The sequence below is a fragment of the Pristis pectinata genome, chromosome 7, assembly GCF_009764475.1.
Source record: "Pristis pectinata isolate sPriPec2 chromosome 7, sPriPec2.1.pri, whole genome shotgun sequence".
Classification (NCBI taxonomy): Eukaryota; Metazoa; Chordata; class Chondrichthyes; order Rhinopristiformes; family Pristidae; genus Pristis; species Pristis pectinata.
Window position 1 is genome coordinate 12028938 of NC_067411.1, and position 15729 is coordinate 12044666.

The window sequence follows — 15729 nt, forward strand, 5'->3', positions numbered from 1 at the left end:
ATAATCACTTTTAAACACTACATCCTCCTATAAGCTTGCATTCCCAACTAGCATTGAATCACCAGCAGTGCAAGGGAGCCTCAAAGTAAATTCAAGGAAGAAACGTGTTTTTATTTAGTATTGGTGAAATGAATGGGGCTTGGAAATTTTCAAGAGATAATGATTTCTATTCCCAAGTACTAAAATCAATGAGGAAATCACAGATGTGTTTGCAATGGTTTTCTAAGGTTCCATGAGTTTGGGAATTGTATTTAGATCAGAAAGTTGCAAATATCCTTCACAGGTGTGAAACCAGAGAATATAGTAAATTTACAGGTTTATAATTTGAGGGGTGGTATCAGGAATCTATTAATAACAGTGACTGAGTTCATGCAGAAGTATCTTAGAGAAAGCCAGTATCATTTTGTGGTAAGCCGTAGCTGACTATGGTTGATTTTGATTTTGAGGAGATCACTGGAATGGCAAATAGGTGTTTATAATTGTCTTTCTGAATCTGCTGAAGGTATTTCTTTTAGTTGTGCAAAAGATGATCAGCAAATGGGAGTACATAAAATTGAAGGTGACCTTATGTCGTTCTAGATTGGTAATTGGTTGGAAGTAGGAGACTGAGTAGTGAAATGGATACATTCATCAGGGATGCAATGCTGTTGCCTCCAGGCATAATTGTATATGTTAAAGATTGAATGAAGGCATAAGCAATTGCATATTCAAAACTATGGGTGATGCTAAATTAGGATTCGTTGTAAGCTGTGCAGACGGGACCAAGAAGAAAGTGATTCTTAGAATGCAAAATTATTGCAGGTGGGAATTCATTTGAGAAGCATCGGGTCATTATTTTGTATCTGAGGTGGCTCCGAATACTTTCTTGTTGAGCTGTGAAGGAAGAAAGAGAATTGGGATTCTTTGTTCACAAATCATTAAAGTTAACAGAAAGGCTAATTGACTATTGGACTTCATTTTACTGTAGCTGAAATGCAGATTTGAGGAGCTGTGCTCAAGTCGAAGAGAGCCTTGATCAGACCGAGCAGTTTGAGCTGGAACTACAAGCTTACCAGCTGTTCTCTCCTAGAGAGTTATAATACAGATAGGTCAAATGGTAAAGACTACATAACCTGAATATCAAAATAAAAATGAAAAATGCAGTTAGTATTCAGCAGGTTAGGCTTGCATGGAGAGAAAAAAAATTTCAGGCTGATGATTTTTCATTGGAAAAGGGCACTTCCTTCCATTGGTAGGCTTAGAGCTTGTAATGGCACTGAAATCTGCTTCCATTTCCTTTGCCTTTCTACCCATTACATTGGCTGGGAATCTTTCCTCTTTCTTCTGCATTTAGAATTCTTATTCCTCACTCTCTTGCCTCTTAATTTCTCTACTGGTTTGATAGTTACTACCTCAGATTAAAGTGGCCAGAATATAAAAATGACTAGTTCTAATGAAAAGAATAACAGTGTAGGTCCATCTGGCGTGATCTCATCTTGGCCTCAGTTTCACTCTCCTGCTTGATCCCCTCCCTTGGTCTAAATGTCTTATCTATCTCATCCTTGAAAAGACATAAATCTGAAATGTTAATCATATTTCCTTTTCCGCAGCTTCTCCCATACCTGAGTATTTCCAGGGTTTTGTTTTTATTTTACCAGGATGATACTTGGCCTAACATACAAATTCTGCAAAACATCATAATTTAGTATTCCCCAAATTTAGAAGATTGTGAGGTGATCTAATTCAGTTGGTATGATAAAGTGATACATTAGTATGGAACCAGACACTTAGGAATCTGGATACGTTCAGTATATTAGATGGGTACTTTAGGAATGAAACATCAATACTTTTTATCCCAGAAATGCAGCTGACATGGGCCAATTAAAGTTATCAAGGCTGGGATCAGTTGGTTTTTATTAGTCCAGAGAATAGAGATTTAGAACAAATGTGGTAAAAGGGTTGACGACAGATCTGTAGTGAAGCAATTAAATGTGAGTGTGCTTAAAGAGCCGAGTAGCTTATTCCTGTTCTTAAATAAACAAATCAAATTTACTGGATATTCTTACCATGGCTATTCTTGAGATCTGTGGAGTTCATTGGTTAACCAAAACAACTGAGTCACTGAATAATTTTTATGAACTGCAATAAATTAAGAAATGTCCATATGTTTTTTTGATCATGTTGTAGGATCAAGATGACGACTGGTGATTTGAGGGGATCCCTTCGAAAATTAGAACAAGGACTTCGCTCATTGAATTATCCACAAGATATTGATTGTGATGGGTAAGTGACGGACTCTAATCCTACAGTGTGATTGTTCAGATTAACCACAAGATGGTCACCTTTTTCTGTTCATCAGCATGAGAGATTTTTATGCTTTAAAATGGACCTGCTTTGTGCATCCAGACTTTGGCTCAGGAGGTGAAATATCGAATGATGGATTTACATTTCATTTGTGACTTTCTCTGCATCAACATCAGAAATAATTGTACAGCCAAGTAAGCATTTTTGAATTAAGATCATTTGCAGTGTAAGAAGCCTGGCAACCAATTTGCACAAAACAAGGGATCTTTTATATCTACCTGAGAAGGCTGATGGAGGCTCTGTTTAATGTAGCATTGAAGGATGGCACTTGATTAGTACTGACTCCTAGGAATCCCTGGCCCATGACCACAAAGTGGTGAAGGAGAATTCACGATGATGTTGAGAACATCAAGGACATGCATCAGGATCACAAAGAAGAAAGCCCTGCATAAGTGGCAGAAGGAGCAAACCACCTCAAACTACCCACCCACCTGCTCCATCTGTGGAAGAATGTGCAGTTCCCATATTGGCCTCATTAGCTGTCTTGGAACCCACAAGAGCGGAGTGGAACTTGTCCCAGTATCCCAAACCTCTCCTCTTAGCTGTGGTGTTCTATGTATAGGTGGTAAGGCCTTAATGTGCTTATTATAATGTAGTATCCAAAACTTGTTCAATATATCATACAAATTAACATGGGCACTTCTGTAAAAAGAGATTTAAGTTCCAATAATATGTCTTATTTCTGAATTGATGAGTGTGTACTGTGAGAAGCAAGTCATATAGAGGCTTTGTTACGAGGCCAGGAATCCAGAGTAATTCATCTCCACAACAGATTGAATACGTGCAAAATAATCAGGAAATAAAAACATGGTATTGTATAAGTGATCCCACTTCATTCTCTTTTCCTTCCTGGAAGGACTACTACCATCCTTCCCCAAAAAAAACAATATGCGAATCCAGTCCCAAGCTATTGCAAAAAAATTCGGGGCAATTATGGATGTGCAGTACACGTCTGTATTGCTAGTATCTATCAAAGGACCTAAGGACTGAGGTTATCTTGGTGGTTTGTAGAGCAAAATTATCCATGAACTGCAGTTTTGACTACCTTAATCACTTATGATATTGCTAAGGTTTTCTTTACCAATAACCAGCAAGAGATAAAGTTTATTAGTCTTTGTAGTGGGTTGCTGAAAATCTACCAATAATACCAAACGGATGAAGTTTGTCCTTTGGTATTCATCCAGATATTTGGATACATTCTTATATATGAAGCCAGGAATTTGAACTTGAACTCAAACACTATCAAAGTCCATAAGGCAATATCTTCCATATTGCTCAGTCTCTCTGGGGAAATCTGAGCATTCATTCTATGAAAGGAGCGTGCCAATGTCCAGCTTGATTTCCTATCTATGTCTCTTTGAGATGAGAATATTGTTCTCAATGCATTTATTGTATTTTCAAGTTCCTTAATTCTTCTAACTTGATTGCTGAAACTGGAGCTGGTAATCTAATCTTCAGGCACTGATAATCATTAGCCCACTGCTGGTAACCAGGTGGTTCTTACATGGATTGCTGGATGCTCAAAGTAGATTTCCAGTATTAACATTCCTCACCGTTTTGAGAGAATTTTTTTTGCTAGCCCTTTGCTAAGTAATCCAGCTGTCCCACACTGTTTCCACAGGCTTTTTTTTCCTTTGTTTCTTATATTGTCTAATTTCCTTGTATAAAATGCAGTGGTCTCTGTCTCAAATCACTTCCTGCAGCCAAGCATCAATCAGAAGTTCTTTTAAGTGTAAAGAATTTTTTATCCTAGCCTTTCCTCAAACTTTTGTTTGGCATGTTTAAATTGAAGTGACTCTAGTCATTGACTAGCCAAATAGAGAAAATAATCCTTTGCTACACTCCTAAACAAAATAATGGATTTAATTAAAGAAAACTCTGATAAACCTCCATGCTTTTGTTCAGTGGAACTAATTTGAATATTCCAAGTCTCTCCTCATAGCTTTTTATCTGGTGATATTGTTACATGTGGTGTGCGTATCCAAAGTCTACAGCCTGTTCAATGTATTGTACAACTTTGTCATTGCTAATTTAATTTTTTTGTGGGAGGACATGGAGGCCAATAGCTGAAGAACCGCACAATATCTCAAACTATATGCCTCATCTAGGGCAGAGTCTACGGATTCCACATAGGACTTGTCAGCCACCTCCAGAATCCACTGAACCAGGGTGGAAGCAAGTCCTCCTTAACTCCGAGGACTACTGTTGGAAAAAAGATTATTAACCTCTTTTGTTCCATCCACTTTATAAGGCATTATCTTTCTCTTGAAACCAATTCTGTATATAGGTCTGATGCATACTGTAAATAGTCAATGTAGGAAGCTATATGAATTGATCTGTAGTCTGTACAAATGCATTTTGCAGCTGAGCTTACTGATTAGAACTCAGAAATGGGAATCAAACTTGAATTCCCCTTTTTTTTGGAACCTTGCCCCATCCTTTCTAACCCAGAGCCACTTAATTGACTTATACAGCTCACCATCTACCTTAAGAATTCAAGAAATAAGAACTCAGTCAAACCCATTATTTCTGATATTGTTATTTTATTGTTACAGAAGACCTACTGCGAGTATATATGCCCTTAGTGAGACCACACTAGGAAGACTATGTATGGTTTTGGTCTCCTTGCCCCAGGAAGGAAATGCTTGCCAAAGACGGAATATAACAAAGATTTACTGATACCTGGGATAAAGATACTGACCTAAGAAGAGAGATGAAGTAGAGCAGTGTTAGGTTGTCAAGGTTTGGAAACATAAAATTCTGAAATGCCTTCACAAAGTAAATGGTGAGGAGATGCTACTCCTGACCAGCAAATCTAAAACTAGGTCCTAATTTCAGAATAAGGGATTGGCCATCTAGGTGAGGACATACTTCTTCACTCGAAGGGTACAGGTCTTTGGAATTCTCTATCCTGGAATAGCATTTACATAGTTAATAAATATATTCAAAAGGAAATTTGGTGTTTCAAGATGAAGACCTCAAACCTGTTACAAAACTCTTGACCTACTGGGCAGCAGTGATCCCTGCTCTCCCATGTGTTTCTGAGACTTGAGCTACTTACGGCAGGCTCCTCAAAATCTCCAAATTCACTGGGAGGATAAACGGACATATATCTTCTCTAGGCAAACATCCCAAGCTAATTGCACTCATTCAGCTGGCATTGGGCTAACTGTAATTCATGTGCCTGATACCAGATTCTTGAAACATACAGTCTGCTCTGAGCTCTGGCATGGGAAGAGAATATCAGGTGAACAGAGAAAAAGATTCAAGGATGTTCTTGCCTCTCTTGAATATGTAACATCCCCACAACCTCCAGGAGTCCCAGGCCTGTGACTCAAAGTGGATTAGGAAGTGGATGTCACTGAGAACCTTGAGTCCATGTGTTAGGAGCACACAAAAGCCCTGTGCAAACAGTGGAATGAGTGAACCAGTCCTAAACTACCCACCCACTTGCCCCATCAGGCACCTCCTGTGACAGAGTCTGCAAGTCCCACTTTGGCCTCATTAGTTACCACAAAGCCCACAGAATCAGAACGGAAGCTAGTCATCCTTGATCCCAAGGAACAACTTCAGAAGTAGGTACTCAAGGCACAGTTTGACAGATTTTTATATATTAGGGTATACAGAAAGTGTTCAGGAAAGTGAAACTGAGTTAGAAGATCAGCCATTATCTTATTGAATAGTAAGATTCAAAGGACTCAAGAATTATACCTGAAAACATTTGGTGCTTTTAACTACTATGGAAAGGTTTTGATTTTTTGTTGTGTGCATGATATCACTCAGCAACTGGTGGAGCAGATGTACTGATTGAACAATAGGGGGTTAATCATTTTGATTCCTGGTTGTTTCTTTTAATAGGGATGTCCCTATAGTGTACTTTTTCCAGATGCTTTCTGTTTGGCTCCAGTAGAGGAAATGTCAGCTGGTATCATTCAAGTTGGACAAAGCCAAAACTTCGCCAACAACTTTCTCTTTTATGGCTTAGCCTCGGAATGTTTTTATTGAAGGAGGAGGAAGGATTACGGTCTCTGATAATTATGGGATAGTTTTTGTAAATAAGATCAGGATTACATTAACCAGCACTGCAAATAAAATAGACCAGAATTAAACATCAAATATCTAATGCCTTTGAAGTTCACATCATTTGAAGTTGATTTTGCTTTTATACACATGGTTAATGACTGCAGAGTAGAAATTTATTGCATGGTAACTGGATCTTCAGATTGAACTAAAGGCCAACCACAGTAGCAAATGCAATACTTTCAAAAGAAGAGTTGGTAAATTTTTAATTGGATGTTTGGACTAAATTTATTAGACAGCTTTTGTCATTGCAGTAGAACAATTATATTAAAACGTCAAAAAGTCCAATATCCAAATGAGTTAAACCACAGAGAATGGACATTTTATCATAGCATTCATTTTAGTTAAATTGTTAAGAATGGAGATTTGCCATTTGTTGATGTCATTATTGAGACATAGCTAAAATTAATTACATATCATTGTTTATTGAATAATATAAATGGTCCTTAAGCTTTTACATTTTGTTTCTTGAGCACTATTTTATAGTGCCAATTAAATTGAAATTTAGTGACCGAATATATGTCTTTCTATTGTAACTTGGTTCAAAACCAAAGCTCGGACCTCTACTACTTTGAATTTGAATTCTTTGGCTTTGATGTGACATTGTGGTACAAGTTTGCATTTTAAATAAAATGGTTTAAATATCTACTCAATAAGTACAAGAAGTTGAAGGCAAATAAGTTAAATATTTGTGTCTAATATCTAAACATTATAGATAATTTTTTAAGGTGTATTTTCCATTAAGGATACTTACCTCATTCACATGTCTGATGTGTGCTAAGAATAGGTGAAATTGATTCAGAAGCATTTGTTTCATAAGAATGTAAGAAATAGAACCATGGCTGATCTTATACCTCAATATCGTTTTCCTGTGTTAACCCTACATGCCTTGTTTCTGATTTGAATCTGAGTTTGGGGATGAAAACAATGACGTGGTTCCTGTGATTAACATTCATTATAACGTTATTAGTCTACAGATGTTGAGGTCAATTGTTGCACTCTATTTTTCTTAGCGTACATAAGGCATATGATTTTTGACAGATATTTAATGGATCCTAAATAGGAAATATTCAGCAGGTCAGGTGTAATCTGTAGAGAGAGAAAGAGTTAAGATTTCAGGTTGACAACCTTTCATGAGTTGAAAAGCTCTCTTGTAATACCATAGAACCATAGAACAATACAGCACAATACAGGCCCTTCAGCCCACCATGTTGTGCCAACCTTTAAACCACGCCTAAGACTAACTAACCCCTTCCTCCCACATATCCCCCTATTTTAAATTCCTCCATATGCTTATCTAACAATCCCTTGAACTCGACCAACGTACCTGCCTCCACCACCACCCCAGGCAGTGCATTCCATGCACCAACCGCTCTCTGGGTGGGAAAACCTCCCTCTGATATCTCCCTTGAACTTCCCACCCATTACTTTAAAGCCATGCCCTCTTGTATTGAGCATTGGTGCCCTGGGAAAGAGGCACTGGCTGTCTACTCCATCTATTCCTCTTAATATTTTGTATACCTCTATCGTCTCCCCTCATCCTCCTTCTCTCCAAAGAGTAAAGCCCTAGCTCCCTTAGTCTCTCCTCATAATCCATACTCTCCAAACCAGGCAGCATCCTGGTAAATCTCCTCTGCACCCTTTCCAACACTTCCACATCCTTCCTATAATGTGGTAACCAGAACTGGACACAGTACTCCAAGTGTGGTTTAACCAGAGCTTTATAGAACTGCATCGTTACCTCGCGGCTCCTAAACTCGATCCCATGACTTAGAAAAACTAACACCGCTAAGCTTTCTTAACTACCCTATCCACCTGTGAGGCAACTTTCAGGGATCTGTGGAAATGAACTCCCAGATCCCTCTGCTCCTCCACACTACCCAGAATCCTGCCATTAACCTTGTACTCCGCCTTGGAGTTTGTCCTTCCAAAGTGTACCACCTCACTTTGGAAGGACAAAGTAATGACTGTTCCGACCTCTGGTCAATGACCTCTCTCTCTGGTCAAGAGAAACCTTCACTGTTTCTTTCTCCAAAGATGCCACCTGACCTGAATATACCTAGCATTTTCTGTTTTTTTTAACTTTTAGATCTCAGCATCTTTTGTTTTAATGTAGCACAGTTCAGGAAGAATGCTCTGCAACAAAACAACAAAAAAAAATCATGACACAGTATAAATGTATCAAACATGCACCAGTGGTAGATGTCAGATTTGTTTTTTTTCTGCATTTTTAGACTGTGTATTTCAAATCTGGATCTGTCAAAGCTCAGTACAAGATCACTTGGCACATCTAAGCATTCAGGACTCTTGCTCAGTTTAGTTACACCACCTGGATGATTATGTAAATTGTCATTTCTGAATGAAGTGCAAATTACTAGCCTGTTTGGATCCAGGCACTCAACTGTTTTCAGTGAGATTAGCATGGGAAGTCAGTTAATGGTTGTTGGGAATATAAACTGTTTGCACTTAAGATTTTATTTTATTTTTTTACAGGCTTGCAAAAGGTGATCCAGCTGCCTTTCTGCCAATTGTGAGCTACGCCTTCACCTCATATTCCACATATGTGACTGAGCAGCTAATAACATCTGGAGTAGAACTTGTAGGAAAAAATGACACTCGTTTTCTTGATGCTGTTTACAAGGTACAGTTTCTTTCTTGCTGGTGAGCCAAATTAAACAGTGAATTCTTAAGGTGTTAAATATAATAAATTGTAGAAATAAAATGTAGTTTTTTGTAAACTCAGCTGTATATTTATTTCAAGGATAAATTCTTGTGTACATTCTTGGATCTGGATAACATGCTATTGGGAAAAGCGTATGTATGCTTCATCCACTATTCTCTGGTGTCCTTTGAATTCTTTATTTTGACCACCTCCCCACATGACCCAATTTCATAGACAGTAAATTATCTTCTTTAGGCACCAGCAAACTTCTAGTTTCTCTCAAAAAATTGTTCTTAGTTATATGACCAATGATTTTTAACTCTCTGGCTCATTTGGTGAATATGTCCATTCTGCCCACACATTGATTTTCCCTCCACAGTCCATGGACAAACTCATTTATCATGGATTACACCTACCTGTTGAATTTCCTACCATAACTGATCTGCACGGAAATAGATAACTTAGCCAACTGTACTACATTAGGAGAAAGATGGGACTGAAGGATTAGACTGCAAGTTCCTTATCCATCTATATGCTGCAATAAAGTCAACAAGTACTGTTACCTCTCATCTCCATTATTAAATAGCTTGATTATGGTAGGTTTGGAACAACTGGGCAGAAATTTTTTAATTGCAGTGAGCGCCAGGCTAATGATCTGAATCACTTCTGAAAACCCATACACATGAACATAGAGTCCAAGACTTCCTGAAAGGTCCTCATAGCTGTCATTCTAATTGTCCTTTGACATTGGACTCCTATGATGAACTGCCAACTTCATGTAACTTCTCAGAAGTTATCCTGGGAAATCTTTTTAAGCCTGGCACAGCTTCAGCCTCTCCATTCATTACAATGATGAAGAAAGGCTCCAAAGGAGAAGGACAAGTATCAGATTGTTTATTTTTTTGAATGTTGAGTTTATGTATTTAATCATTAAAATTGTTTTATTTTCTAGTGTTTTAAGTATTTCAATTTCTATTTAAAATGTTTAATAATTGCTCTTTTGGTATGATTAATTTTTAATAGTTTTCAAATACTTTTCACATTTGTGAATGTCAGAGAGTGATGTAGCAACATTTGTAGACATTTGAAGTTTTTGTCAACCAGTAAGCATAGTGGCATGGCTTAGTTGGAGCACTCAGAATTTTTTTTTGAGGGGGGGGGAGCAGGTGCAGAGTCCTCCAGTTGGACAGAAATGCCCTGCACCGTAAAGGGCCTCAGTGGGCTTGGGGAACAAATTTCTGCTGGAGGTTAATGTGGGTAGAGAACAGGGCTGCTCACTGAAGTGCTTGAACTGAACTATCCTACAGGCCATGTGTTGTATACTGTGTACGTTGTGAAGAATGCCTTTTGTATGAGATATTGGAGCACCAGGCAATAATAGTGCAGCACAAGTTTAAAAAGTGCCATAAACATTTGCAGTCTACTTGTCAGGGAACGGGATGGTCATGTGAGTATTGTGTTACAGTGAGGAATGGAATAAAGTGGAACTTAATCTGTCGGTACATGAAACTTTATCAGAAAACTTTATCGCCTAGCTCTGGAATACTAATGCCATTTCTTATGGCTTCACTGCCTTCCTGGCTAAGGTCATCTTATTTTATCAGGCCACTTTATAGACCTGTACTTTTACTCACTAATGTAGTAGGAAATACTCACAAATATATATGTTTGTTTCTAGAATTAGAAATAATGATATATTAATTCTCGTTCTTATTTGCCTTTATTTACAAATAGAAACATAAGAATTTATAATGACTAGAAGTATGCACAAAAATAATTTTTTAAAAATTCAATGTTATGTAGAATTTTTTTGAGAGAGGAAGAGCATTGAGGAAATTTGGGAAATAGTTTCAGAGCTTAAGGCCAAGACAGCTGACTGCCACCAATGGTGGAAAAATTAGTTGGGAAGACCCAGAATTAGACTTGCTCTTTTATTGATGACAAAGTGTTGTTGATTTCTTTTCCTAGATTAAAATTGCTCTTGATTCTGAACTAGATCTTTATCTGTCAAAATATTTCACCTCCTTGTGTCCTGAAATATTGGTTGTCAAAAATGGAGTGGAATGTGGCTGGGAATTAATTACTTTTATCCTTAACGTTCTGGGTAACTACTACAGTAAGCCAAATGCATTTCTGAGGTTTTGTGATAGCTTTGCTAAATGCTTATTTTTCTAGCAACCACTGATTCCTCCTGTGTACTTTGTTCTTGGCCACATGTTCATTATCAAGATAAATGAAATAAACTGGTAAAATAGAATTAAATTATGCAGATTAGCTTGTGCACTTTTGTGCTGGTAGGATGTAGTTGACAGAATATCAGGAACAAGACTTGGTAACACTTCAAATTTTCAAACCATCGTATAATTTGGTTCTTGGGTATTTTGGAGCCTGTGCTACCTGGCCAGACCAATTCCATGTTTACATTTTATATCTTGTTTAGTTAGATTTGGGATTACTTACAAACTAGCACTGAAACTTTCAATAAAATTAACAGCATCTAAAAAGCAGTACACTTTCATCTTTCTTAAATGTTACGTGTAGTCAAGTTGAACTGAACACAAATGTTTTTCTTTTGATTAGTAATGAATGCTGTTTTAGAACAGAATGCTCTCATGACTGTCCAAGTCAGAGACTCTTGTTTAACTTAAATACATTTACAAAGGCTATTGCATTTATCCTTTACTGGCAAAGTCGTTTTTCAGAGTAATACAGACTAATTTGTCAAAACATGCTCCATTAGTAAGATACTGTATGCTTTCAACTTTGAGTCATTCATTACCTTAATATGAAATGATGAAATTGCGCTGCCACTAGTACAAGCTTTTAAGCCTTCAGTTGTGAAGGGTCACTAGCACAGAAGGGTCTCTGTCAGGGCTGTTCAAAATTACAGAACATATCTGCCTGGTATATTTTATGTATTGGCACTAAATGAACAGTACAACATTGACTGACCTGGGAAGTAAATATTGAATAATAGAAATAGTTTTACTATTTACATTAAGGAGCATAAAGCCATTTTTGGATTATAGTTAATATAAGCTGCCTGTCACTGCTGTGTTGCTGACATACAATGGTTCTCAATCTGAGAAAGTCTCACTTTAAAAGTTTTCGTAATTCTTGCCTTTATTTTCAATATCCCTCAGTGAGTTCACAATTGTTCACCCATTTAACCTCTTCCAGCCCTCTTGTATCTCTCTACTGCTTCTTTGTGTTGGCGTGGTGGGCCAAAGGACCTGTTTCTGTTATACAGCCTCCTGTACATCTACAGTTTTTATTGCCTGGCCATGCTTTCAGCTGGCTAGATTCCAGTATATGGAATTTCATTACTAAACCCTCTACAACTTAATAACTCAAGCTCAGTCTTAAAGCCTACATATTTGGGCAAATTATTGGTCATTTGTCCAAGCATTTTATATGACTTTTTTTTTAATATTGCTTTTGTGAACTAATTTGAGACACTTCACTGTATTGTAAATTTATAAATGTCAACAAAAGTTTACCACACCAGACAGTGCATATTTATCCTAGCAATCTTATGATTGTCAGTGTGTGGTGTTTTGTCAAATTAGATAACATATTGTAGAAACAGCAATTAAGTAGAAAAGGAGACTATTTGAACTCATCCAATTTAACTAATTGTCCCATTTTGGAGTTACCTGCACTAATTTGCAGATGACATCAAACTTGGTGGTTTGGTTGACAGTACAGAAGGTCTTCTAAGGTTACAACGGGATTTAGATCAACTGAAAATGGGCAGAAGAATAGCAGATAGAACAGAGAAATCGAGCACGTGCATAGTTCTCAGAGTGGCAAAGCAGTTAGACAAGTAGAAGGCTTATGGTATGGTGGCCTTCGTCAAACAGGGCAAGAGTTGGAAAGGTATGTTACAGCTATGCAAGACCTTGGTGAGACCACACCTGTAGTATTGTGTGCAGTTCTGGTTGCTATACTATAGGAAGGATGTGATTAAGCTAGAGAGGTGTTTGTAAGTTCTCCCTGTGACTGCTTGGATTTCCTCCGGGTGCTCCGGTTTCCTCCCACCTTCCAAAGATGTACGGGTTAGGAAGTCGTGGGCATGCTATGTTGGCGCTGGAAGCGTGGCAACACTTGTGGGCTGCCCCCAGAACATTCTTTGCAAGGGTGCGTTTCTCTGTGGGTTTCGATGTACATATGACTAACAAAGAAATCTTATCTTATATTAAAAGATTCACAAGGATGTTGCTGGGACTGGAGGCTTTGAGTTGTAAGGAGAGACTAGATAGGCTGGGACTGGAGCGAAGGAGGCTGAGGGGTGACATAAACATTTAGAAAATTATGAGGGGCATAGATAACAGTGAACGGTCACAGTCTTTTTATGAGGGTAGGAGAATCTAAAACTAGAGGGGATAGGTTTAAGGTGAGTGAGGAAAGATTTAAAGGGGACCTGAGTGGCAAGTTTTTCATTTTGAGCGTAGTGGGTAATGGAACGAGCTGCCAGAGGAAGTGATGGAGATGGGTACAATTATAATGTTTAAAAGACATTTGGACAGGTTCATGGATAGGAAAGGTTTAGAGAGATATGGACTTAATGCAGGTAAATGGGACTAACTCAGGAGGGCACAATAGTTGGCAAGGACAAGTTGGGCCAAAGGGTTATGTAACTCCATAATTATATTTTAAATTTTTTTAATTCTTTAAGGACCAATAATTTCCTCCTTGCTTTTGTAACTAGCAGCTTTGTATTACTTTAAATAATTAAATTCCATATTTGGGACTTCATACAATTATGTGCCCCTCCCCCAAACTTCTCCATTATGATCATAGAGCACTACAGCACAGAAATAGGCCCTTTGGCCCATCTAGTCCATGCCAACCTGATCTTCTGCCTAGTCCCATCTACCTGCACCTGGACCATATCCCTCCAAACCCCTGCCATCCATGTACTTATCCAAAGGATAGGCTCATCCAATGGATGATAGGGGTATGGTCTTAGTACTTATTTGACATTTATTTCCATATTATCAGTTCAGTGTTCTTCCTCTACGAAGCTTTATCAAAAGTTAACCTGAGATCTCCCATATGTTCCTTTGCTGCAACAAATAATACTAGTTTTCCTCATGCATCCTCCTGTTCCAGATGCACATATAAGCATGAAGTTACAATAGCTAATTATGTCATTCAGACCAAACTGTCTGTGACGATTACGCTCCCCTGCCTCTGTTTACAACTATTCGCCCTATTCCCAGATTTTATATTTACTCTTGCATGCAACAATTCAATCTAATCTTCATTACTGACGATATTACTGTGCCAAATACCAAGCTCAGGGGCAACGTAGTGGCGCAGCAATTTACGCTGCATGCTTGCAGCGCCAGGGTGTGGACTGGATCCTAACCTTGGGTGCTCTCTGCTTGGCTTTTGCATGTTCTTCCTGTTTCTGTTGAGTGCTCTGGTTTCGTACCACATCCCAAAATAATGCTGGTAGGTCAATTGGCTCTCAGTTTCAGTATGTGAAGGAGAATATGTTGCAGACAGGGAAAAAAGGGGTTGGGGGTGGATTGGGACTCGTGGGTTTGTTCTGCTGGGAACCAGCATGGACCTCGTGGGCCAAATAACCTCCTCCTGTGTCATAATAGGCAAATATAAGGTATAATAGGTAAATCTAGGCAAATAATAGGTAAATCTCCTGGCAGCATCTTTGAGTTGGTGCTTGCCTTGAAAAATCAACTGTTCATGGTGCTCGGATGTGACAGTCCTGGCGAGCTCCTGCTCACCAGACTTGGAATATCTAATGGTGAAGTGTCGCCCATACTACCTGCCACAGGAGTTTACTTCAGCTATCCTAATGGTAGTCGACATCCCACCCCAGACGGACATGAAGCCTGCACTCAATGAGCTATACTCCATGATCAACAGCCTTAAAACTGGATACCCCGAGGCCCCATTCATCATAGCCGGTGATTTCAACCAGCCAACTTCAAGACTGTGTTACCAACCTACTACCAGCATGTATCCTGTCCCAATAGGGGCCGAAACTCAACCATTGCTACACAACCATTAAACATGCCTACTGATCCTTCCCCGCCCACACTTTGGTAAACCAGACCATCAGGCTGTCCTCCTTCTCCCTGCTTACAAACAGAAACTGAAACGTGAGGATACAGTCCAGAAAGTCATACAGTGTTGGTCAGAGGGGAGTAGGTGGGCTTCTACATGACTGCGTTGAGTTGGTAGACTGGTGCATATTCAAAGACTCAGCAGCCAGTCTAAAAGTCACCACCGTCACAGACTTCGTCAGCAAGTGCTTAGAGAACTGTGTACCAAAGAGGACAATCCTGGTATTCCCAAACTGGAACTCATGGATGAACCGAGAGATCCACTCCCTACTGAAGTCCTGGTCTGCGGCGTTCAAAGCGGGCGACCCTGACCTGTACAAGAAATTGAGGAAGGACCTTCGTAAAGCTATCAGGGATGCCAAGAGACAATACCGGTCCAAAATTGAGTCCCAGACCAGCCATCGGTTGTGGCAGAGCTTGTATTCTATAACGGGCTACAAAACGGTCAGGCAGCATAGCTGACAACGGCACATCCCTCCCCAATGAGCGTAACGCATTCTACGCACATCTTGAACAGAAGGGCAATGGAATGTCACCACCTGCCCTGAC

At 38.9% G+C, this 15729-nt stretch overlaps 1 protein-coding gene across 2 annotated transcripts in view; it reads left to right on the plus strand.

Moving 5' to 3' along the window:
* cep44 (centrosomal protein 44) overlaps positions 1-15729 on the plus strand; it is a 60377-nt gene that overhangs the window by 4062 nt on the left and 40586 nt on the right. For both annotated transcript variants that reach the window (XM_052020154.1, XM_052020153.1), the window contains exons 2-3: positions 2167-2262; positions 8917-9064. In XM_052020154.1, the coding sequence (XP_051876114.1) occupies positions 2174-2262; positions 8917-9064 (237 nt within the window). In that variant the 5' untranslated portion in view covers positions 2167-2173. The remainder of the gene's footprint in view (positions 1-2166; positions 2263-8916; positions 9065-15729) is intronic.